This window comes from Oncorhynchus nerka, linkage group LG15 (genome assembly GCF_034236695.1).
Source record: "Oncorhynchus nerka isolate Pitt River linkage group LG15, Oner_Uvic_2.0, whole genome shotgun sequence".
In the NCBI taxonomy this organism is placed as follows: Eukaryota; Metazoa; Chordata; class Actinopteri; order Salmoniformes; family Salmonidae; genus Oncorhynchus; species Oncorhynchus nerka.
The window spans coordinates 38,349,113-38,374,990 of record NC_088410.1 but is presented as its reverse complement, the minus strand read 5'-3'; the positions used below and the strand labels follow the sequence as shown (position 1 = coordinate 38,374,990).

The following is a 25,878-nucleotide window of genomic DNA, read 5'->3' as shown; positions in this document are numbered from 1 at the left end:
TGCCTGACAATTTGCCATGCGGGTTTATATGTGGGATGAGACTAGGCTAGTAGAACACTGTGCGCATCAAACTATTTTTTTGGGGTACATTTTAACGAATTAATATGTATATACAGTCATGTAAATGTACTGGTAGAGATATTGTATACAATTAAGGGACTTGTGGTGTTGATCAAAATGATTAAATCCATCCTCATCAGCAGATGAATCTATCTAATTTGACTAGTTGTGTCTACCTCTGATGACGTCTTGTTCCTGTAACGTTAGCTGCATGCTGAGAAACCAAATGACTGAACCACAGAATTTTCTAAACTATCTTTGACTGAACTGTGTTCTCGCTCTACATAAACATTTGATTGTCTTGCAAATGCTGTAATTAATTTGCCATTCAAGGTAGGTTTATGACTTGTTGTTTTTTGCTTCGCAAGCTTGTGCTTATTTGTATTCTCAGATAAAGCTATAGCTATTTTAGAAACTACAGTAGCGAGCTAGCTGTATTGGCTAGCTGCACATCATAACATGAAATGCATCAACATCCACACAGCGCTGCGAGTGTGACCTAGTGCTAGCAATGTGTACACAGGTCTCAGAGCAAGCAACCGTGTCCAGTATTGTACAGTAGTACACATTACATTTTACTTCTGGGTTAACAGAGATTATAGCCCCCCATAACTATATTTGTAGTGCAAAGTGTTCTTGCAAGCTTAGCTTCAGCTACCAATGATTGTAACCTCACCATACAGTGTGTGATATGTTATGAGCATGGTGATGTGCATATGATATTACTCTGAGATAACTTACAGTAGTACTGGTTCTACTGTCAGCTAACTTGTAGTGGGTTTGCCAGACATAACTGTACATTCAAATTTCTTACTGATCTCATTAATCTATGATCTCTGTCCATTTTACAGCAGTATTATGTTGCCCTTGAAGGAGAAAGATAGACCAATAGTGAAGAAGCTGCTGGAAGCAGGATGCTGCGCCCGCTGTGTCCTGAGGTTCTGCTGCTTGGGTGTGCAGTCGGCCTACCGCCAGTCTTATGAGGCCAGTGCTCTTGCTGCATTGTATTGTCTTTGCACTTAAAGCAGGGACAGACATACAGACATTTCAGAGATACAAGTGCAAAGACAATTAAGTAGCTCCAACATTCTTCTTTGTAGGTAGCCTTGGTGTGCTCCTTTAGAAGAAGTGTGCCCATGATCTAACTTGCTGTCATATATTTGGTTAACTGAACTGCTGGCAGACATTTTAATATATTTTCTGTTGCTGAATAATGTTCTTCTGTTTGTCATGCTCAGGATACAGCAAGGGAACTTTGTGCTTTCGTCAGTGATTCAGAGAATAACGAATCCCAAGATGCAGCCGTGCTGGAGCAGCACAAAGAAGACCCCCCTAGTAAAAAAATGAAGATGGATGCCGCAAAGACAGACGTCCAATCAGAAGGCGACTCTGCTGTGGTTGCCACGGTGATGGAGGAAGGCGACGCCGAGCCAGCGGACTCGGACGTGTGTGTGGTGTGCCTGGGAGTTCTACAGCAGTTCTGTGATGAAGCCTATGCCATAAAGGTGTGTTTGGTCACTATTAATCCTATTGCATTAGGAGCCACTGTTGTTTTACACCTATGACTATGTATGTATTTATGTGTGTCCCAAATGACACCCTGGTCAAAAGTAGTGCACTATATAGATAATAGGGTACCATTTTAGGACACAACCTTGAAGATTAAAATGAAATGAAAGACCTTAGTACCTGCCTAGTGATCAAATACCCCACCATCATCATCATCATCATCATCATCATCATCAATCATCATCATCATCAATCAATGCTCCAGGCTACCAGAATATGCCTCAAATACCACAGCTTGAGGCCAGAACCAACACTGCAATTTGGGGGGTGGTTCATGAAACTGTTTTTGTGTGTGTGTGCAGATATCAGAGGTGGTGAAGGCCAAAAACTACCAGTTTGACACAATGGTACTGTCCGTCTCCCTACCGGCCCAGCTGTCTGTCAGAGAGGTCAGTGGTTACATTGTAGGCCTTGGCTGATAACTGATGTACCGCAATTGTCTACCTATCAGCTTACAGTATATCCAAATGGTTTGTCTCAAAACAACTTCCATTCAATAGAAAAGTATGATTATTTCAACCTCAGTTGATTCTGTCATAGCTAATCTGTCAGTCTAGCCTGGACCTGAGTCGTTCTATACAGGGTGATGTGTGGCAGTGTGAGACTTCGATACAGTCAATAATGCAGTATCATGTCCCTGGGTTGGCCATTAGAGAGCATAGTTACCTCAAAGTTAGTGTTACTGCGTCTGTCTACTCCAGAGTAGACTGAAGTGCAATCGCAAGAGCCATTGTTTCTACAGATGTAGCACTCCCATTAGGGTGTGCATGACGGATGCTTGTAAACAGACAGGGGGTTACTAATTTCTGAACATGTACCCTCCTCTCTCTCTGCCACACTCCTACAGCACTCTTGTTGGCTGCATGTAAAGAAGGAAGTGAGGTAAGTTCGCTTCACCAGAGTGGCATCCATCTATCTAGCCTAATTTCTGTCCGTTCAAGAAATCATTCTAATCTCAAAGTATCATCACATTGAAATATTACAGTGTTCTATACTATATTATGACCACACATCTTTCACGTTACCTTTTATAACGTCATGTCATGTCTTAACCCGTAAGAGTCTAAGTCGGGGGAGGGTGGGGTTCTACTAAGCTATATGTAATTGTTTTAAGAAGGTCATACCAAGGATCAGTTAGCTATTTGATTTTGAGACCCCTGGAAGATTAAATTAAATGAAAAATGCTATCTGGCCTTACTGCTATTAGCCCATACAAACGCATTGAATAACAGATTCACTACATGGAACAACAGATAGTTCCCCCCAAAAGAAATCTAAAGGAAGTTTGTTCTGAAGTGTCTGTCCACTATCTGAGAGATATAAGAAAGATCAAGAAACATTTGTTGTTATTTTTTGGACTAAACAGTCTCCATATATACTTCCATTCATTCTTTCAACTTGTACGGGGGGGGGGGGGGGACCATCCGACAAGTCTTGTGAGGCCTCTGGACGTCCTAGAGCAAAACAACCGACATGTACTTGTTCCTGAGAGTCTCGCCCATATTATTTTGGCCTGGACCCTTTATTTCCGACATGGAGCCCCGCCGATCCATCACGACTGGTCTGCCGACGTAAACGTCCGATGTGGTTTCAACAGGCTTTTCCGTTGCGATGTCACCGACGACCCATCTGCTAGCCCCTGAACAGGCAGTTAATCCCACTGTTCCTAGGCCGTCATTGAAAATAAGAATTTGTTCTTAACTGACTTGCCTAATAAAGGTCAAATAAATTTAAAATTAAAATCTACGATAATCAAGAATTTCAATAACCATTTTTCTATGGCTGGCCAACTGTTACAGACCTATATCCATCTTGCCTTTCTAAAGTCTTCGAAAGCCAAGTTAACGAACAGATCACTGACCATTTTGAATCCCACCGTACCTTCTCCACTATGCAATCTGGTTTCCGAGCTGGTCATGGGTGCACCTCAGCCACGCTCAAGGTTCTAAACGATATCATAACCGTTTTCAACAACCTGGCCAAGGCTTTCGACTCTGTCAATCACCGCATTCCTATCGGCAGACTCAACAGCCTTGGTTTCTCAAATGACTGCCTTGCCTGCTTCACCAACTACATCTCAGATAGAGTTCGGTGTGTCAAATGGAGGGCCGGTTATCCAGACCTCTGACAGTCTCTATGGGGGTGCCACAGGGTTCAATTCTTGGGCTGACTATTTTCTCTGTATTTATCAATGATGTCGCTCTTGCTGCTGGTGATTCTCTGATCCACCTCTACGCAGGCGACACCATTCTGTATACATTTGGCCCTTCTTTGCACACTGTGTTAACAAACCTCCAAACGAGATTCAATGCCATACAACACTCCTTCCGTGGCCAACAACTGCTCTTAAATGCAAGTAAAACTAAATGCATGCTCTTCAACCGATTGCTGCCCGCACCTGCCCGCCCGCCTAGCATCACTACTCTGGACGGGTCTGACTTAGAATATGTGGACAACTACAAATACCTAGGTTTCCGGTTAGACTGTAAACTCTCCTTCCAGACTTACATTAAGCATCTCGTATCCAAAATTAAATCTAGAATCGGCTTCCTATTTCGCAACAAAGCCTCCTTCACTCATGCTGCCAAACATACCCTCGTAAAACTGACTATCCTACCGATCGATATCATTTACAAAATAGCCTCCAACACTCTACTCAGCAAATTGGATGTAGTCTATCACAGTGCCATCCGTTTTGTCACCAAAGCCCCATATACTACCCACCATTGCTACCTGTATGTTCTCGTTGGCTGGCCCTCGTTTCATATGAGTCGCCAAACCCACTGGCTCCAGGTCATCTATGTCTTTGCTAGGTAAAGCCCCGCCTTATCTCGGCCCACTGGTCACCATAGCAACACCCACCCATAGCACGTGCTCCAGCAGGTATATTTCACTGGTCATCCCCAAAGCCAAAACCTACTTTGGCCGCTTTTCCTTCCAGTTCTCTGCTACAAATGACTGGAACAAATTGCAAAAATCACTGAAGCTGGAGACTTATATCTCCCTCACTAACTTTAAGCATCAGCTTACTGATCACTGTACCTGTACACAGCCCATCTGTAAATAGCACACCCAACTACCTCATCCCCATATTTTTTATTTTTTGCACCCCAGTATCTCTACTTGCACATCATCATCTGCACATCTATCACTCCAGTGTTAATGCTAAATTGAAAGTATTTCACCTCTATGGCCTATTTATTGCCTTACCTCCCTACTCTTCTACATTTCCACACACTGTACATAGATTTTTCTATTGTGTTATTGACTGTACCTTTGTTTATCCCATGTATAACTCTGTTGTTGTTTTTGTCGCACTGCTTTGATTTATCTTGGCCCCAGGTTGCAGTGGTAAATGAGAACTTGTTCTCAACTGGTCTACCTGGTTAAATAAAGGTAAAATAAAATAAAGAATAAATCAAATGAGTGTGTAGCCCAAACTGTTCGGACGCTACAGACAGAAGTTGAAGATCTGCTGTACCGACTTCAGGGGTCGTAGAGTAAAACGGAGAACACCATTGTGTTTGTGAGAGTCTCATCTTTCCAATAAAAACCGTTCAGACACTACAGATAATTTTGTGAGTAGGCCGAAGTCTCATGGTCTGACAAACACTGCTCTAGTTCTGTCACCTTTCACCTCCACTGCGGAAGTGATGGATCAAGGTGCATCCAATGCAAAAAAACAGTATCTCTAGATTAAACTGACAGGGCACGGACATCGACATTAGGGGTTTTTAATACTTGAATTAATTATGTTGAATTTGTTACCAAACAGGGAGAAGTCTATGTGCCTCGATATGGATGATGTCATCCAGGTGAAGGAGGCTTTCAAGTGGACCATGCAGGGTCTGGTGTCCAAAGAGCTGGGGGGCATACCTGTGGTGACCAAGGTCAGTGACCCATGACCCGGAAGTAGCCATACAGTAGCCTCACTTGCTGATGGGTCAGACACTGCTGTTGAAAAAGACTTGTCATACAGTTATGATATAATGCACTACTTATGTCTATAGCAATAAATTGTAATGAGCTAGCCTGGTCCCAGATCTGTTTGTGGCCTTGTCAAGTCGATTGCTATTGACAAGAAAAACATGCCCGGGAGTTGACATGGCGGCACAAACCGACTTGCACTCAGGCTAGTACTGTGTGTGTTCTCTCAGTCAACTTACCCTGGTAAAATAAAGGCAAATAGATCAAATGTAAGTGACAAAATTATATGAATTCCTGAAGGGATTTAATTTTTATTCTGGATTTTTTTTCTTCTATTTTTATTACATTTTATTTTCCTCTTCATCCCACAGATCAATCGACAAACTGAACAGTTTGAGGTGGGCGTGGGGTTTACACACCCAGAGACAGACTCAGACTGCCACTTCCTGTAAGTCCTCCAATAACACTACTCAGGGAATAGATAAGATGAATAGATTGACTAGACAGCTAGATGGATGGAGGAAGGGAGGGAGGGATGGATGGACGGACTTGCGGAAGAAATGATTGACTGACTCATAGAAAAATACATGTAATATTGAATGTAATGTAGCATTTTTATGAAACTACATTCTACTTCTCTGCTTTATTCTTGCAATCAGGGCTGGCATCTGTTCAGACTGCTTCAGACCAACTAAGAACAAACAGGTGAGTGAAAAAGCCAATTGGAGCCATGTCACGTGACATTTGAGCAAAATGGGTCGTTGGTATAAATGGTTTTGGTAAGTTCTGTAAATGTTTTCGTCCAATTGCTTTTTTGTTACCAATGGCGACATACCACTCATTCTTTGTCATTCCATATCTCTCTGTGTTACTGTCTTTTCTCTGATCACTAGTTTATTGTCTCACAACAGAATGTCTTCACTAGAATGGCCGTGGTCAAAGCCCTCGAGAAGGTTTCTGATGAGAAGTTTCTAAAGTAAGTAATCACGTTATTCTTGCTTTTTTAAATTTATTTTTAACTGTTTCTCTGTCTTCACTCTTTTGAGGGAATTCACAATCTAACTACATGTATTGCTTAATGATATTTATTTTCTCTCTCTAGAAAGTTCCCATGTCCCCCTACAAGGCCAGCGAGCAAATGCATCGCTCAAGACGTCCAGTGTCTTCACGTTTCTGTATTTGTGGCGGGTAAGGTTGTTTATGACATCCCTTTTGGATGATTTGAACCAAAGGAGGGCTTTCAGATTATCAAGAGTGGGGTCCGTTCACTTTACACTTCAGGAATGTATTCAGTTGGGGGCAAATCCTAACATCCACAAAGTCAAATTTTCACTTAGTCCCCCATTGACATCAATGCATGACTAAGTAAGGAAAAGTTAGGATTAACCCTTCATTCTTTGGGATTTTAGGGTTTGAATTGACTCCTTTTTTGTCCCTGTGTTTTTAGGGAGGTACAACAAGTTCTCCCGCACCCTGCCCCAGACCCCCTGGGTGATTGACGGAGAGAGGAGGATGGAGTCCTCGGTGGAGGAGCTAATCGCTGCCCCCCTCCTCTCCTCTTTCCGGGCCGAGGGTGAGCGTATACTGGGTGGTGTTCAGAAGGCCAAACCGTAGCAAAATGTTTTGCAACAGGAAACAAAAATATGTGTGCTTATTGGATGAGTTCAGGTAGAACCTCCTTGTTTCGCTCAGTTTCTAAACGTTTTCTCCTTACTGAACCTGGTAGGCTCTACAAATTATTACCTTGTGATAGACAGACCATAGAGATAGGTAGAGGGCCCAAAAGCCTGTTTTAGCATGGGCAGCGCCATTGAGAACTTCCACCATTTTGAAGTAGTCAACTGGTGGGACTTCCTATGGGTTAATGAAGAATCACATGATTCCATCCAGGTCATCAGAAGGGATTAGCCAATGAATTATACTCGTGAGCAAACATGCCATAGCTGCAGGTGGTAGTCAATCAGGAACCTTTGCTTCATACCTGCTCAAACACACTACAGGTAGCAGTATGCACCCTTTCAGTTCTTTTGCCAATTCATAGAAGTAGAAGAAGAAAATGGACTAATTCAAAAGAGATGGCCTAAATGGCACTGCCCATGCTCTCACTGATGCCATAATGGGACAGATGCAATGATCCAATGTCTATCTAAGTCAATAAGAAAGACAGATCCAAAAGAACACACTGGTGAATGAATCTGGTATCTCAAGTAATGTCTTTCTCCTCTTGTCCTTCTGCTCTTCGCAGGGTTTAATTTCTCCTCCTCAGGAAGGGAGGACGTGGATGTGCGGACACTTGGAAATGGTCAGACACACAACATACATGTATGTTCACACATCCTCAGTCCTTGTTTCCGTCAATGTGGGGTGTAACGGAGGTGTCTCCCCCTTCGCAGGTCGTCCGTTTGCACTGGAGCTGCTAAATCCTCACAGAGCCAGGTTCAATAAGGCAGAGGTCCGACAGCTGCAGGAGGTACACACACAGTGTCTCTGCAGGGTCACACACACACAGCGTCTCTGCAGGGTCACACACACACAGCGTCTCTGCAGGGTCACACACACACAGCGTCTCTTGCAGGGTCACACACACACACACACACACACAGCATCTCTTGCAGGGTCACACACACAGGACTTGACCACAGCCCTATCTTTTCTTCTCACAGACCATCAACCAGTCCTCAGACAAAATCCGAGTACGAGATCTACAGATCGTAAGCAGGTGAGCGACGCAGTAGAAAAATGGGTCTCACTTCTGTCCAGAGACCTAAGAATGATGCTGACAGGTCATACTGTTTGTGTGTGTGTGTAGAGATGCTATGGGCCACATGAAGGAGGGTGAGGAGGACAAGACCAAGTCGTACACCGCCCTCATATGGACCCAGAAAGCCATCAACAAAGATGACATCACGTTCTTAGAGGAAACCAAAGTGAGTGTTAAATGCTATTTTTAAACGACATTATATTTGCATATAAAATCAGTGGTTAAACATCTTGGTTGTAGTTTATTTTATGGTATGTGTTCTATAATCTTTGGTTTACTCATTCAGTGTAAACAGTACCTTAAAATAAAGTTCTACCTACAGTATGTGTTGATATTCTTTGGCTTGGTCATATAGGAGTTGAAGCTAGCTCAGAAGACGCCACTAAGAGTGTTGCATCGCAGGCCGCTGGCCGTCAGAGAGCGCGTCATCCACACCATGAGTACATGCTTCCTGGACGCGCATCACTTCCACCTGAAGCTGCGCACGCAGGCAGGGACGTATCCTTTACACAGAACGAAGCGAAACAGTGCGATACACCAATAGTCATACACAAATCCACACAAGAAGGGAGGTGTTAAGGTTGAGACACATTCAGTTATATACTTACACACACAATAACACATTAGATTTTTTTTATCTTGAACAACTCACCGAATGTCTTTTACCTTAGCTGTTCCCAGTTACATCAAGGAGTTTGTCCACGGAGACTTTGGTCGCACCAAACCCAATCTGTGTGATCTGCTGAAGACTGAGACTGATATCCTAGAGCTGGACGTTGAGGTGGGTATTTTAGAAAGTTGACAATAAATGTATCTAGCTTTTTGTGGGATATTAAAATAAGACGCAGTGCACGGGGATGATTGTATTAAAAATATTGAGACAGTTGAAAAGTTAATTAATCATTTAAAGGGATAAAGCGATTTTACTTATTTCGATATTGGTTTCCTTAACTTGAAAGCAGTCTGTGCTTTCAAGCTAAGGAAACAAATATGGGAAATTGCCGAATTATGATTGAACATGCAGGTGACTCAAAAGGGTTCTTCTGAGTTTAGTCTTTCTCTCTCTGTGTGTTCCTCAGTCTGTAGATGTGGACTGGCCACCCTCCATCCCGGAGTGAGCCTCGTCTCACTGATGCTGTTGGGGATGCCAAAAGGAGCCCTAGTTCTGATGGGCCATACCTTCACCTATTGGACCCCCACCACCACCAACTCTGTTTAGCTCAGTTCCACTGATCTCTAGATGATATGGATAGTGTCAATATATTTGTTTTTCTTGAGGTCAATACAGATGATTTTGAAATGCCTGAATCTGTGCAGCACGTGCGCTGAGGCCTTGAACTGATCTTAGATATACATGTCTTTGAGAGCCATGGCAGGGACTGGGGGTGAATGGCACTGCTGATGGAAAGAACTACAATCCAAGTTAATTGCACCCTGGTGTCCCAAGTCTGAATTAGTCCCTTATTAGCAGAGGATGAAAAACAGAAGTGTTTCAGCCCTCCAGGACAGACATTGAACAGCCCTTTTATAGAGCATCGCAGTAGTATATGGTCAGTATTTTGTGTGTATTTTCCTCAGTTAATTTAGAAGTTTTTGTTCAGCCTTAAAATCTATTATTTACCCATGGATTGTCCCATAGGCAAAAGTAATGCTATACTTTTTTGTATTAATGAAAATATTTGATTGTGATGTCTCCCATCAGCATAATGTTCCCCATTGTACATCCCATCCAAATAAAGGCCTGGGTTATGTTGTTGTGCACACAAAGGAATACTTTTTGAACAAGTCCACAAGTGTTTTATGTTAAAGGTAAACTTCAGGATCTACTGCCCCGGAATCACAGGAACTCGTGGATAACATTTCTCTTTGTGCCATTTGAAGGGAGTTGCTAACTAGCGTTAGCACAATGACTGGAAGTGTATGGGTAGCAGATACCCATAGTTTTCCAGGCACTGCGCTAACGCTAGTTAGTATTGGCTTGTGAAACTACTTATTGCTTCCTTCATACTGGAGAGAGAGAAAAATGGTATCAATGAGTTCATGTGATTCTGGGAATGTAGATAAAGGCCTCTGCCAAAATCCCGAAGTATCCCTTTAATGTAAGCTCTCAGTCTCAATCAGGAGAGTGACACTAAAGACTTGTGGTGAGCAGAGTCACAGACCTTTGCATCGTTCAAGACTGGTGCTTTTTGAGGTGTTGAAGTTCAGAATTTGCCATTATTATGTAAATGCAAGCTATAAAAAAGATCCCGGGGCCCAGTGAGACACTGGTAACGGCCCGTGTAGATGGAAAAAGAAGGCTGAGCCTTTTGGGTAAAACACGGGTAAATCTGTCAGTGGAAATGCGCCAGTAGTTTCTTCCTCCCGGTTTGTTTTATTTTGTTTGGTTCCTTTGGTTTCCAAAGGGAACACACTCATTGAAATATCAGAAGGGCAATAAAAATAAAAAGATTTACACCATGAAAAACCCTGAAATGTATTCTTTAATTTAATTCAAAATAAATACTACCACGGCAATGCAAGTCCACTATTGGTTTCTTGCCCTAATGTTTTGGTAAGAAAACAAACAGGCAAACAATCAAAAAACAATTGGATAAAAAAAACGACTTTAGTAATGCATCCAACAATATCGTCCTTCAGCGGCTGAAAGAGAGGTGCCTTTTTGACTCTGAACAAGACTGGGTAACACTGTCTAGAATGACAAACATAAATAAAACTAGTACTATGGTACAAAAAAATAAAAAGGGGGGGGGGGGGAAAATGGTAACAACCTGATGTAACCATATATCACTGCAGAATTGACCATGGTCCCATTGGAAAGGGAAAAATAAAACATTTACAATGTGTGTCAATCCATTCGACCAACAGCGAAAAGAGGTCTCATCTCCATGGAAACCTCTTCTGAACAGACAGGTCGAGGCGACGATGACAGCCACAAAATGGGAGCTTCCAGCCAGTCTTTAACATTGTAGTTTACGTTGTTTTAACCCAAAATGTAGCTCTCAGTCTTTCTTTTCCTCCGGTCTTGGTTCTCGTCAGCAAGCTTGAAGTACAGTCACACACATAAGTTCATGTCTGGCCAAGACGCCACTAAGAACAAAAAAAGGCATTGCATATTTACATCACAAAAGGTGTGGGGGGGGAACTGCTTTCCTTTTCTCTCTCCATTCTCACAGTTCTCATCCTATCATCATACACAAGTATATTCATGGCTCAGTTTCACATGATCTGTGGCCCAACATGGTTAGAAATTATTGATGCCTTCCGCCCACCTTGTCGATTTGGGAAGAAAACCAAGTGTATGTGTGTGTGTGTGATTGATGGGGAGATAATGCTTCTTTTTTTTTTTTTTTACAGATACAGATTTCATAGTCTGTCACAAGTTATATCAGCAGAGCTCAGAGCTGGCTCTGATGTTAGTGTGTGTGTGTGATGACAGCACAAGGTGGACCTGTATAAGCCACATACCTTGTGTAAATATCCATACCACTTTTTTCTATAGCTATGAAAATAAGTTATTAAATCAAATGACTGTGGAAAAAGATGCAAAAAAGGCTTGTATATTCATGGTAGCTTTTCCCTGATGGGTGTGTAAAGCTAAACTGGTAGCTGAGTTGAATGCGGTTGTGCTCTGTGTTGCCTGAGTGAACCGTGCAGTATCTGGCAGTTTAGTGTTTCTGTCAAACAATAACCAAGTAGAAATCTCTGGCAGAAAATGAAAAGGTCAAAAAGGATGAAAAGAAATAAACTCCGTCAGTTCTGTCTTTTTTGTTGTTTTTAGTAGACAGTGATTCTCGTTGCCATGGGATTGGAGAATGTGCGCCGCCATGGCATTGTATATGAGAAAAATAATAGTTTGAATGAGCCACAAGCCCCCCGACCCAAACCCTGTCTGTATGATACGAAACATCTGCACACGTAAGGCAACATTTTTGGTTTTGTTCCCTAGAACGGCTCTTCCAAACCAAGTGCAAAAAAGTTGAAAATAAAATAAAAAACGGACAAAGAACGTAACAGGTCGACAACCTAATACTGACGGATAAAAATACATAACAAAAACATTGCCTTCTGCAGTATATAGCGTTGAAAATGTAAGATACTTTTTTTTTTGTGTGGAGAGACCAGCTTGAGTCTATCCCACTGTGCAAAACCCCTTTTATAGTCCCTAAAAAGACGACTTCTCCCAGTCTGCACTTGAATACAGAGAAGGAGAAAAGAGGGGAGACTTTTCCTAAAATGGCTACGTGTTTTCCTCGAAACGGCGGGGGGGCAATACTGGCTGACTGGCAATGACTTTCACTCCCGTCCGCTGGCCGAATACGAGAATTGTGGGAAATGAGGCCTCCGTTCACTGTCACCCTCGCCCATCCCGTCTTCATCGTCTGCAGAAAGAGAGTAATGGGGGGGGGGAGAAGGACAGGTACGTCTGGGCTCAATAACAAACTTAATTAAGTTAAGTCTGTTATAACCTGCAATTAAGTTTCATTAATTAGATGCACTTGAGTAACAGTTATCTTAGAATAATCACTAAATAACACCCAACAAGTCAACAGACTAATCATCCTTTCAAATAGTAATTGCTGTGTATCATAGGGTAATATGCTACGAATGGACCTGTCCGTTTGCGGTGGAGTCTATGGCAGAAGAAAAGTGGGCCGACCCGTGCTGAGGGAGCCGACGGACACTTACATTTTTCCGGGGGAGTGATGGTGATCGTCTGTGCCGTGAACTCCTCATCAAAATACCGGGTGTCCGTCTCTGAGGAGACCTGGGGCATGAAGGGGGGGACCAACTAGGGGAGAGGGAGGGGACACCGTTGTCACATGTAATACATTTAGCAGACGCTTTTATCCAAAGCCACTGACATTAGTGCGTGCATACATTTTTGTATCGGTGACCTTAGCAGGAATCAAACTAAAGATCTTGACATCATGCTTAATCAACTGAGCCATACAGGACCACAGTGACATACTAATGTCCGTGCCTCGTGTGTGACATGTCAGTATTTGCATATTTGACTGGAAAAACGCTAGTCATTTTGACCTGCATGGAATAGTCCGAATTTGTTCAAAAGTCAGTGGGAGGGCACAGAAATCGTGAAATCGTACACATAAGTGGTCAAGTGAAGAAGACTCACCTTTTTGTCGTAGACGTCTTGCCAGTCTACTGCCACAAAAAAACTGTGGCGCATGATCTCCTTTGCGTCGTCTGGACCGCCACCGAGTCTGTCGGAAATTTTAAAAACGTACAAATGTGAACACTTTCTATAAAGCCTGTCGTGAATGAAACAAGACAAGAACATGAGCTAGGTGCAAATCCTGGAATCCTGGTAAGGTAGTATTTCATAAAGTAGGATCAGTGTGAGCCAGTAACTCCTATACAAAAAAATACTAAATTATGGGAAGTTACAGTTGAGGGCTGGTTAGCTGATTAGCATGAGTCAATAACCCATTTCAAGTTGATCTGTTATGAAGTAGGAAATGCAGTGTGTCAAAACTATTTGGCAGAGTTTATTGGCTGATCACTGACCCAGCTTCATATAATCCCCCACTGGAGCCTTGGTGTGTGTGTGTTGTTCTGTATGTGTATCTGTGCCTCTGTGTGTACATCTCTCTTACTTTAGTGCATGCATGCAACGCACTGTCTGTCTGTCTGTCTGTGTGTCCGAGCGTCTGTTTCTAGCTCTCGCTGTGTGTCTGTACCGTTTGTTGGGGTCCTTGATGAGCAGGCCGGAGAGCAGAGACTTGGAGTCAGAGGAGAGCGTGCGCGGAAACTTGATCTCCTCCATGAGGATCAGCTCAAACAGCTTCTCGTGGTCCTGGTTGTAGAAGGGCAGCCGGCCGCACATCATCTCATACATGACCACGCCCAGACCCCACCAGTCCACCGCCCGGCCGTAGTCATTGTCCTCCAGCACCTAGCATAGGGACATCACACAGTGCGTTTTACCCACTTCATATGTATATACTGTACTCTAGTCAAGGCTCATCCTATATAACAACTGCATATATATTGTCCATAATGTTTATACACACCACCACATACATATATATTTCAGACTGACATGGCTTGTTCTGATATTTCCTCTTTTTATTTGGGGGATTTCTGTGTATTGTTCGGTATTACTACACTGATGGAGCTAGGAACACAAGCATTTCGCTGCACCTGCGATAACGTGAAAAATAGGTGTACGTGACCAATAACACTACATTTTATTAGTATGTGACTTTGGGAGCATGGAGCAATGGGCGTCCACCATCGGGGCCCCCTCGGGAGCATACAGCATTCATAACGTTCTTCTCTCCACCTCACTCTTTTCCGTGCAAGGGCTTTTGACTCTTGCCAGTCGATCCCCGCTTTACTCAGCATTAGTATGTAGTTAGTATATATTAGACACCTAGAATATTTCCTCCCATAAGAAAACCTGGACATATCTTACAACATTGCATTTTGGGTAGTGTAGTGTACATCAATGTGAGCTCTGACCTCTGGAGCCAGGTACTCCGGCGTGCCGCAGAAGGTCTTCATGGTGGCCGCGTCTGTGATGCCCTCTTTGCAGAGGCCGAAATCCGTGATCTTGACGTGTCCGTCTTTATCCAGCATCAAGTTCTCCAGCTGTCAATGAGCATAAATACCATATCATATGTTGAATATATGCCCCAATAATATATCCATCCTCAACAGCATGCTCTTTTTACATGGTTTAAGTCAAATTTTCACTTAGTCTCCCATTGGACTTAGTTAGGATTGGAAGTAAGGATTCGCCTCTAAGAGAAGTTGTAGAATGGTGTTATGATAGATATAGAGATGACTGTCCATATGAATGCATGTACCTTCAAATCGCGGTACACTATCTTGGCAGAGTGAAGGTAGTCTAAAGCGGAGACGATCTCAGCTCCGTAGAATCGCGTGCGGTCCTCAGAGAACACTCGCTCTCTTGACAAATGGAAAAACAGCTGCGGGGGGAAAAAAATAATTTAAACGGGAAAGAAAGGAATAAATGGTAAAAACACGTAACAAAATGTACAATTATTTAAAGTTATGTTAAAATCAAATATATATTTACACATCGGCATATAACGGTATAGTTCCATTCACTAATAGCTCTCTAAAAAAAGATGTCCTAGGCCAGTATTCACATATCGTTTCAGAGTAGGAGTGATGATATAAGATCAGTTTTGCCTTTTAAATTTGAATGAATAAGAGGGGGACTTGATCCTAGATCAGCATTCCTAATCTGAGACGGTCCCTGGAAATAATTACTTTGGCTCCCGGAAAGAATTCTACATTGTGGAAGAGGAAGGTGCAACTGTCTCAGGGAATCCACATCAACACACCTACAGTGTCTGGGGAAAAAAGTGCTCATCTTTCCCCATGTATCTCAGGTAGCACAGGCATCCCTTACCTCTCCTCCGTTTACATACTCCATGACGAAGCACAACCGGTCCTTGGTCTGAAAAGAGTACTTCAGAGACTGGAGAAAAATAAGAGTTGCATCATCGCTGTTGTTTTGTTTCTTTACATCCACACAAACAGATGTTCATATCTAATGACACGTGCAACAGTAGAACAGCTTTAACGTTGTTTATTCAATCAGACTTTGCTTTTGACTGAGTCTGTGGATGCATCCCAAGTGGCACCCTATTTCCTATATAGTGCACTACTTTTGATCAGAGCCCTATGGGTGCCATTTGAGACATGGCCTCCAAGTGAATAATACAGGCTTACAGTATAAAGTTTGCCTTTAAGTCTTTGCTAAACAATACTCACTGTTAGGAATGGATGCCGGGTGTTTTTTAACACTCTGCTTTCTGTGAGGGTGTGAGCAACTTCGTCCTGCATTACAAGGAAAGAGAGGAAAATCCAGAAATGGGGGTAGAGAGAGAGAGGGAAAGAGAGCGATAGAGAACAGGAGAGAAAGACAGAATGTTAGGATGTGGAAGGTGAAAAGGTGCCAAATGACGATATCTGCATCCATTCCAACAGGGCTCAGTTCTTTCAAACAGTGTTTCTCGATCTCCAGTCTGTGGAATGGTCAGACACTCATTTAGTCAGTTCTATAGTGCAAGTTTAAATGTACTTCCAAGCAGGAAAAAAAACAGTTAGAGCTTGCAGATGTACATGTTCATATTACCTCGACTGAAAAATCTGTGCCCACGCATATTGACTCTGTACCGGTACCCCCTGTATATAGTCTCGATACTGTTATTTTACTGCTGCTCTAATTACTTGTTACTTTTATTTTTTACTTAACATGCATTTCTCTTAAAACTGCATTGTTGGTTAAGGGCTTTTAAGTAAGCATTTCACTGTAAGGTCTACACATGCTGTATTTGGCGCATGTGACAAATAAAATTGGATCCCTAGGTTGAGAAAAACTGCTTTACACCAGCCAGTACCTTGGCGATGATGACTTCCTTCTTCAGGATCTTCATGGCGTAATAAGTTCCACTCGCCTTCTCCTTCACCAGAATGACTTTCCCAAAAGTGCCTTTGCCCAGTAGTTTCAGATAGTCAAAGTCATTCATTGTCTGTCAGAGAGGAGAGAAGATGAAAGTACAGGAGAAAAGATAGAAGCCTTCATTGAGATGAGAGAGACAATCTTGGTTGGTGTTTACGTGCCTATCTACCAATGTATGACCTGTGCTCAGTCCCCAGGGCGGCTCACCTTCCGTTTGTGTTGGCTGGTGGAGGTGTCCATCTCCTCCTCGTTGACCTCGTTCTCGATCTGCGACGTGGGGCTGCACAGGATCCCCTCCTCCTCCTGCTTGGCCAGGGAGTCAGCCACCATCTGGATGGCCTCAGCCCACTCATCCCTGGAACCAACCAACAGCAGCTCACTTTAATACACTGCTATACCGTGTGTGTGTGTGTGTGTGTGTGTGTGTGAGAGAGAGAGATGTATGTATGTATGCATGTATGCTGAGGAAAGCACACATTTAGAAAAGTGCAGGGTACAAAACAAATGCCATGGAGAAATCTAGAGACATACCCCCATTCTGTCTGGATGCTCCCGTGGTTTGCTAAAACTAGTTACGTCAAAACATGCAACTGCTGCTGTGGAAGTTTTATGTTTAGATTAATACGTTTTAGCAGCATCTAAACAGTGTTTAGGTATTTCACTTCATTTTTCAATGGCGTTTTTCCTAAAAGCGAAATATTGAGTAGGCAAGGCTGTAGTAGAGGGAGAGAGGAGGGAGTGAGCGAGAGGGTGACCCACCTCTCATCAGGCGTGTCCACGTGGAATGTCCTCTCAATAACCGTGGTCCACTGCAAACAGCGGATGATGAACGTGTTGGGCTTGGGCCGCTCAGTCTTCATCAGCTGACATTCTGAGGAGAGAGAGAGAGAGAGAAGGAGAGAGGCAAGAAAGAGGGAGAGCGAAGTGGGAGATAGAAGGTAAAAAATAAAGATGACAAAGCATAACAGAATATAGTGTTGTACTATATTCAAGTACCACTACTTAGCTCTGAACGTTTGACAGGGACACATTGGCTCTAGGGAGTGCACACTGCCTAACATAGGAACCTTCATTGATATTTTAAATGATGAAATGTCAAATGTAGTACAGTGCCTTTGGAAAGTATTCAGACCCCTTAACTTTTCCCACATTTTGTTACATTACAGCCTTTTATAAAATGTATTATATAGTTTTTCACCTTCAATCTACACACAATACCCCATAATGACAAAGCAAAAACAGGTTTTTATACATTTTTGCTAATTTATTACAAATACAAACTGAAATATCACATTTACATAGGTATTCAGACCATTTTTGGCAGAAATTACAGCCTTGAGTCTTCTTGGGTATATAAGCTTAGCACACCTGTATTTGGGAATTTATTGCATTCTTCTCTGCGGATGCTCTCAAGCTCTGTCAGGTTGGTGTCAGGTTGGATGGGGAGCGTTGCTGCACAGCTATTTTCAGGTCTCTCCAGAGATGTTTGATCGGGTTCAAGTCCGGGCTCTGGCTGGGCCACTCAAGGACATTCAGAGACTTGTCCCGAAGTCACTCCTGCGTTGTCTTGGCTGTGTGCTTAGGGACGTTGTCCTGTTGCAAGTTGAACCTTTGCCCCAGTCTGAGGTCCTGAGCAGGTTTTCATCAAGGATCTATTTGTACTTTGCTCCTTTCATCTTTCCTTCGATCCTGATTCCTGACTAGTCTCCCAGTCCCTGCCGCTGAAAAACATCTTCACAGCATGATGCTGCCACCATCATCATGCTTCACCGTAGGGATGGTGCCAGGTTTCCTCCAGATGTGATGCTTGGCATTCAGGCCAAAGAGTTCAATCTTGGCTTAATCAGACCAGAGAATCTTGTTTCTTATGGACAGTCTATGTGCCTTTTGGAAAACTCCAAGCAGGCTGTCATGTGCCTTTTACTGAGGAGTGGCTTTGGTCTGGCCACTCTACCATAAAGGCCTGATGGGTGGAGTGCTGCAGAGATGGGAGAATCTTCCAGCAGGACAACCATCTCCAGAGAGGAACTTGCGTTCTGTCAGAGTGACCATCAGGTTCGTGGTCACATCCCTGACCAAGGCCCTTCTCCCCCGATCGATCAGTTTGGCTAGGCGGTCAGCTCTAGGAAGAGTCTTGGTGGTTCCAAACTTGTTCCATTTAAGAATGATGAGAGGGCACTGTGATCTTGGGGACCTTCAATACTGCAGAAATGCGTTGGTACCCTTCCCAGATCTGTGCCTCGACGCAATTCTTTCTCGGAGCACTACAAACAATTTCTTCGACCTCGTGGCTTGGTTTTTGCTCTGACATGCACTGTCAACTGTGGGACCTATTTTTAATACATTTGCAAAAAATTAGAACAACCTATTTCGCTTTGTCATTATGGGGTATTGTGTAGGATTTTTTATTGATTCAATCAATTTTAGAATAAAATGTGGAAAAAGTCAAGGGGTCTGAATACTTTCCAAAGGCAATGTATATTGTAATACAATACACCCAACACACCAAGGGGCGGTTTCCCGGGACAGATTAAACCCAGTCCTGGAGTCAATAATTTTCTATGGAGATTCTCCATTATGCTTGCTTTTTATTCCAGGACTAGGTTTAATCTGTGTCTGAGAAACCACCCCCAAATGGTCTAAAATGGAGACTGACAAAGGCGAGGAGGACCTACTTGCTACAGAGAAGTTATTGAGGGGATAGGCCAGGTCTGCGTCCTGGGGTTTGTCTTTGTAGCCGATGAAGGATCCGTCGGTCTTCAGCAGGAAGTAACGCGGCCTCCAGTTCTTTATGTACTCACCTGCAACAAGTCCAGCAGGGATTGGTTCATACTGGAAACTTAGTCTATCAGTTTTTATAGTTACTGACTGACTGTCTGTAGCAGTGGTCAGACCTTCACTGCATCCTAAATGGCAATCTTTCCTTTATAGTTCCAGGGCTATGGGCCCTGGACAAAAGTAGTGTATTATAAAGGGAATGTGATGCCATCTGGGATGTACCCTTATGTACGGCTTTAAGTAAGTGCATTTTCATTCAACAGTATGGCACGATTCATTATGGTTCAAGCAGGTTAATACATAATTAATTAATACACGAGGGTCCATGCTGGTGTTTTCTTGCAAGATGTCCATGTGGACACTGTTGTAGAAGAGGTCCATCTTGCTAATAGGCTATATGGTATCATTGAAGTTTTTTATTTTTATTTATTTTTAACCACAAGTGACATAGTGTGCAAAAATACAAGTATAAAATGGATTGTTTGCTACTAGTTTAACTCTAAAACACTTGCTACCCTTCAGTGTTTAGAAGACTAACTGAATTTTGTACAAGCACAAAAGTGCCTGAAACAATTCAGTGGCTCCTGGCCTCTGAAAGGAAGGAACTGGAGAGTTAAGCCATCCTCCAAGAGCTCAAATGTGTCTGTGGCAGTGTCACAGCCTGAGGCTGTGTATATAGACACACACACTGCACGCACACACAATCCATGTGTTCAACCAGTCAACACAGCTTAAAATCCTCCATACCACATGCTGTGCATACTAGCTATAAGTCAGGGGGTTGGAACTGGTTCAGGGAACAGAACCGAAAACCGGAAAATAACAAAATTAAACTAAAGTAATCTAAACTGTTCCGGAACAGAACCGTTATATTAAAATCATGGGAATCAGTTAATAATGTTATTTTATGTTCCGGGCATTTTTTTCTGGTCCCATAAAAATGGCAACAAACCGCCCATGCAAAGCCCTTACTTCGTCACTCGGAAACGTATTCCCGTGTCGACCTGCCAACTGGAAATCTTTGCCAGTGTGTGTAGGCTACCTGCCCCTCCGAAGCATAGGCTACTGATGACGTTACAAGTGTGATTCAGAAATTAGGGAGACAATTTTAATTAGAGAAGAATGGATTAACTTTTTCAATGCTAGTTAAGGATACTATAGTTATCACGTTTCACATTGGATGAATTAACAAAAGTTAAGACGTGTTTTTAATTCTAGTGCAGCTCTGCACACACAAGTTTGTTAGCTAGCTAGCTAACGTTAGCTCTAGTCCAACATTAAGCCAACTCTAGGAAGTTCAAAGAAATTTTAAGTTCCTTGACAGAAGCCGCTTCTCCGTAGGTATAATTCTGTGGGCCTAATTCAGATAATGCATATCATAACAAGATGCCCTGTGCTTCAAGACAAGCCTCCTCCTCAATCTTCTCTCGCCTCAAAATTTCAGTCGCATCTCTCGCCCTGCTCTATCCACACTGATTGGTGAAGTCATTTAATGTTGAACTAAATGTTTTTTTTTATTTTCTATTTTCAGAGGTTTAAAAAGGAACGATATAAACAGTACTTTTTTTGTTTCAAACTGGTTCAGAACTTTATTTTGCTGTTTGGAACAGTGGAACGTAACAACAACAAAAAAATGGTTCTGTTCAGAACGAAACGATTGGGGAAATGATTTTGGTTCCAACCCCTGGTTATAATAATACAATATTCCATTTATTCCCTTCCCTGTTTGTTTCCATGTTTATGGATATACAGGTATGTGGAAACTGGGGGTGTTTGAAAAGGGGTGTTTGTTTTCTTGATGTGAACTGTGAAAAAATATATATTTTTTCAAAGACTGTAAACATCACCGATCATCAAATCAATCGACTCACCTCTCTTCTGAACCCAGCCTTCCTTGACAACGTTTTGGTCGCTCATAGTGGCTTCGCCTTGACCGTCAGCCCAGTGCTCAGACCCAGGGGGGGGGGGGGGTCAGCAGTCCTGACCTTGCTGTCTCTTCCTCAGACACACACCCACTCTCCTCTCCTCACTCCGTCTCTGTGTGTGTGGTCTCGGGCCGTCTTTTCCCCAACTTCCTTGGCCCTCTCTACTCCTGTTTTCCCCTCACTCTTTACTCCCCTAATCGTCTCTCTCACACTGCCTCTCTTTCACTCTTGTTCTCCACGTCTTCCTTTGCTCTCTCAAGGCACTCCAGCGGTGACTCAGCCTGGAAGGAAGCAGGGGAGAGAGAAGGGGGGGAGAGGAGGTCCATGGATCGCTCTCCGCACACACACACTACATCCCCGCTCCTTTACAAACACTTATGTGAGAACTGGAGTCATTGTTAAGACCCAGAATGCGCTTCCCGTCCCGTCCCCTCCCACCAGCAGATTTGTCCCCTTTCCTCTCTTTCCCTGCTCTTTGGCGGGCCTAAAACTGCTTATGCAGCGCCATTGATCAGATGTTCTTAAAGGTACACATCCTTTACGGCCACCTTGAGTCTATTCTAGTTCGGATGGATTATTCTAAATGGTCTGTTAGGATATACACAAACAACATCAGAGGCAAGGTCAGAGCCGCCTATAAGGTCCACGCAAGGCTTTGCCGCTTTTGAACTTAGATGTTCTGAGTATCTACGACACTGTTAGATAATGTGTGCCTTGAGGACTCTACATAGACTTTGTTTGATTGAGCGACATATGTGCTTTGATGGCAATGAAAGAACCAAATAGCCCCGATCTAGCAGCAGGGTATACTACCCTGCATCCCACTGCTAGCGTACCTCTGATGCTAGGCACGTTTGGTCCCTGGATGGGAGACCAGATGCTGCTGGAAGTGGTGTTGGAGGAACCTTTCACCTGGTCTAAAAAAAAAAAAAATCACAATCACCAGACCTCAACCCAATTGAGATGGTTGGGATGAGTTGGACAGCAGAGGGAAGGAAAAGCAGCAAACAAGTTCTCAGCATATGGGGGAACTCCTTCAAGAGTGTTGGAAAAGCATTCCTCATGAAGCTGGTTGAGAGAATGCCAAGAGTGTGCAAAGCTGTCATCAGGGCAAAGGGTGGCTATTTGAAAATATATTTTGATTTTTTAAACACTTTTTGGGTTACTACATGATTCCATATGTGTTATTTCATAGTTTTGATGTCTACACTATTTTTCTACAATGTAGAAAATAGTAAAAAATAAAGAAAATCCCTGAAATGAGTAGGTGTGTCCAAACTTTTGACTGGTACTGTATATATCTTGAATCCCAACCTAGCCAGTCTGATGTCTCTAAAAGCATTTATCTTCAGTTACTTTTCACTGCGTATATTTGTGACTAAGTATGATGGCTATTGGCTACAACAATGAAAACATTAGCACGGACCTCTGTCAATCAGTCTAAATCCCAATAGGTGATCGATGGGAAAAGCAGCCAGCATGTCAAAAGCATTATGTAGGCTTAGTCTACAAAAGGATTTCATTCTGGGTACACAATCATATTCAAGTTCAGAAACCGCTTCTGTGGTCCAATTCATGTCCTTTGTGGAGAGTAACCAGTGATACAAGGCGCCAAAATAGAGGCCAAATTGCCTGTGACAACCTATGAGTTTATTTTTGTTCAAAGTGAAGCACTACTACTGTACTAGGAGAAAACTGCACAGTGTTTTGTTGTCAGGGATTGGATACCTGTCAAAAGCAGCCGACTGATGTGAAAGACCTGGCTCTGGGATGGAAAATAAATTATATCAATCCAATGACAACAAAAACAATGGCTGACATGACCAGACTTTCATTTTAGAAGCCATTACAAGTCACATGTGCAGACCTTTTCCGCAATAATCGTCTCTGCCATCAATGTACAAGACATGGATAGGCCTTGCACCACATAGAAATAAGCAAATATTGAAACAACAGCTTTTGTTTCAAGGGCGTGTGGTGTCATTTGCTCTTACATAATAACATCCGCCTGCCATAACGTTACACACTTAATTATACAACAATAATAAGAGGCACAAAATCATTACTGGGTAAAGGGTGATTTTTAAATAATGTTCACGTGCCCAAACAGATAAAATGTCAAGTGTTTGGGGGAATAATTTGAAAACCGAGCTAGCTAGCCACTGAACGAGGCTAACGAACGTAGCAAACGTTTGTCAGCTAGCTGCTAGCTGTCTCCTCTTGACGTTTTGCCCTTTTTACGACTTCCTACATTTATTCCTAGGTCATTATCGTTTTTTAAAAATATATATATTGACCATAGAAACATGTGGATTTATGTTTTAATAAAGACAATTTGTTTAGGGCTCAAAAACTGGGCCGAAGCCAGGCAGTAACACCACCCCATCATTGTAGCTCACGCTTGAGAATGCCCGAGCCCTCCCGTTGCAGCATCCCAGCAGCATCACATCCCAAACTTGCAAATGACGTGCATTCATGCTAGTTAGCCCGCTACAGGCTAACGGTTGTTCCCACCCATTTTACGTTGAAAATATGCTTCCACAGGCCCCAAAATAATGAACCCCAAACACAGGGCTTCTTAAACCCGTTCTGCTTTAATTTTTATAATGAGTATTTATTACAGTGACATAGCTTACCTGGCAGTCGAATAATGATAGTTAGGGACACCCCCCTTCGAGCGCTTGCGTGCTTCCAACGCAGCAAAATATTTGGAAAGAACAGTCAGTCAGTGATAAAAATAGAAGGAGGACCGTGATCTATCCATTGCTGCTGATGCTGCGGCCAATTATAATGCCCGAAAATAATACTTTGTCGACAGAAATTGCGGCGATAGTCCTCCCCGGCTCTGCGACTAGCTTCAGCAGCTGCCGCTTGTTCTAAGGAAATCTCGTGACGTCACATGTAGCCAGATTTCGGACGACTTCCCTCTCCTCACGGCATCCATTCGCTTTTGTTGGTCCCCGGCTTTTGTTGGTCCCTCTCCCCCTTGGCTTGTATGTTTGCATGATCAGAGATGCAATCCAGTATAGGTTTACACTTGGTCATGACAATGGTAAGGCATTTAGACATTCGACACTGTTCAAACCAGCGAGATTAATTTGTGATTATTGTTGATAAAACATTAGAGATTTGTTATTTCAAATGAATTAATTTGGAATCCTATTATTCAAGTCATATCTTTCACTATCTGAATGGGGGCTTTGTTTAAAGATTCTCGTACCAGTCTAGCCTACTTCATCGAGCATGACAAGGAACACACTTGCAGCTCCTGGTACAGCAAGATCACAAGAACCTGCAACAAATCCATTCAGATAGGTTGTTGTATTTGGGGACAATTTGAACTATAAAAAAATATATATATATATCCATCTCCATCCCATGTTTGGAAAATAATATGCCATTGTCTGATCATATCTGATTTAGGGTAGCAGTGATGTTGGACTATGGGTGTGTTTTTATTCTACCAACATTTTAAGATAAGCAAAAAAAAAAATTGGCCTGAGTGATAGCACTTAGGGTGTGGTGCCTCCACCCAAATAAAAAGGAGACAGTATTGACTTTAGAGTCGGCTACTTGTACAGAGCAGACAGAGGTGATGTTTCGAGAGAAACACCACCCTATAGTGTTATTAAAGGAAAACTGAAGGGATCCAACACGAGAGAACCCTCTCACCCCCAACTGAGCACCCGATAGCCTACTACTACACTACCCTAACCATAACGCGTTTAATTCTAAAGGCATGGTTAATCCTGCTTAAATTAGTGCAGTTTGTCATGGTCACACTGAACAACTTGATTAATTTGCTCAATCTGGCCATTCAGATTGTCAACCATACAACTTGTTGATGCAACACAGCTGCCAAGTGTCCTATTCCCATACGGTACACACATTTAGACCAGAACCCATAATCCCTATACAGTCATATAATAATGTATATATATTTTTCATATAGCGCTTTTCATTAAAAGTAGAATTTTAAAATTGCTTTCATTTGATGCAAAATGCATCAACATGATGATGTGGCAAGTGACACTGCTTCTTGAAAGTCCAATATCTTGAAAATTTGACAGCCGACATGCAAAATATTTTGGGTCTTTATTAACAGTGGACTATAATGAATAAAATACAGAAAGATAGTTTTATAGAGCACTACAGTATATAGGGAATTGAGTGCCAGTTTGGAAGCAGACCAGCCTAGATGAGTTTTCATCCAATTACTTGTAGGTTACGAGTTGTACTGGTTTCCCTGAAACCTCTTGATTAAAGAGGTGAATGAGTTGACCCTTTCTCCCAGTGTCAGTTTGCTGAGTTCCATTGGTTTGCTGTAGAGATGGAAGGGTTGGGTTTCTCTTTCCTGGTAACTAAAGCAGGATGTGGGTCACCTGCCGAGTCATTAG

General features: G+C 42.7%; 2 protein-coding genes across 3 annotated transcripts; one reads left to right on the top strand and one right to left on the bottom strand.

Annotated features, from left to right (window-relative positions):
* The first annotated feature begins 251 nt into the window (after positions 1 to 251).
* On the top strand, positions 252 to 10,792 carry pus10 (pseudouridine synthase 10). Its single transcript, XM_029624828.2, has 18 exons — positions 252 to 393; positions 912 to 1,044; positions 1,299 to 1,565; positions 1,932 to 2,018; positions 2,477 to 2,511; positions 5,405 to 5,519; positions 5,928 to 6,004; positions 6,216 to 6,261; positions 6,468 to 6,532; positions 6,659 to 6,744; positions 7,004 to 7,129; positions 7,802 to 7,858; positions 7,950 to 8,026; positions 8,220 to 8,275; positions 8,366 to 8,483; positions 8,673 to 8,815; positions 8,999 to 9,098; positions 9,397 to 10,792. Exons 2-18 carry the CDS (start codon positions 919 to 921, stop codon positions 9,433 to 9,435), a joined length of 1,620 nt encoding a protein of 539 aa, XP_029480688.1. The 5' UTR covers positions 252 to 393; positions 912 to 918; the 3' UTR covers positions 9,436 to 10,792.
* akt3b (v-akt murine thymoma viral oncogene homolog 3b) lies at positions 10,783 to 24,418 on the bottom strand. 2 transcript variants are annotated; one of them, XM_029624830.2, is made up of 15 exons: positions 24,118 to 24,418; positions 22,318 to 22,398; positions 21,428 to 21,762; positions 19,454 to 19,579; positions 17,538 to 17,649; positions 16,986 to 17,133; positions 16,717 to 16,848; positions 16,088 to 16,153; positions 15,723 to 15,791; positions 15,151 to 15,273; positions 14,804 to 14,932; positions 14,020 to 14,234; positions 13,455 to 13,542; positions 13,007 to 13,109; positions 10,783 to 12,699 (listed from the first exon to the last, which is right to left on the bottom strand). In XM_029624830.2, exons 3-15 carry the CDS (start codon positions 21,471 to 21,473, stop codon positions 12,614 to 12,616), a joined length of 1,443 nt encoding a protein of 480 aa, XP_029480690.2. In that variant the 5' UTR covers positions 21,474 to 21,762; positions 22,318 to 22,398; positions 24,118 to 24,418; the 3' UTR covers positions 10,783 to 12,613. The 2 variants fall into 2 exon arrangements, with proteins under 2 accessions (XP_029480690.2, XP_029480691.2); XM_029624831.2 differs by lacking the exon at positions 22,318 to 22,398.
* Between the last annotated feature and the right edge of the window lie 1,460 nt (positions 24,419 to 25,878).

Excerpts from the sequence above, each read along its gene's own strand:
- pus10 (XM_029624828.2), top strand. The coding sequence starts at position 919 with ATGTTGCCCTTGAAGGAGAAAGATAGACCAATAGTGAAGAAGCTGCTG. Across the intron at positions 6,005-6,215 it reads GACTCAGACTGCCACTTCCT|GGCTGGCATCTGTTCAGACT; the intron begins GTAAGTCCTCCA and ends TCTTGCAATCAG. Across the intron at positions 8,484-8,672 it reads CGTTCTTAGAGGAAACCAAA|GAGTTGAAGCTAGCTCAGAA; the intron begins GTGAGTGTTAAA and ends TTGGTCATATAG.
- akt3b (XM_029624830.2), bottom strand. The coding sequence starts at position 21,473 with ATGAGCGACCAAAACGTTGTCAAGGAAGGCTGGGTTCAGAAGAGAG. Across the intron at positions 17,650-19,453 it reads CAATAACTTCTCTGTAGCAA|AATGTCAGCTGATGAAGACT; the intron begins GTAGGTCCTCCT and ends CTCTCTCCTCAG. Across the intron at positions 12,700-13,006 it reads CATCACTCCCCCGGAAAAAT|ACGATGAAGACGGGATGGGC; the intron begins GTAAGTGTCCGT and ends CTCTTTCTGCAG.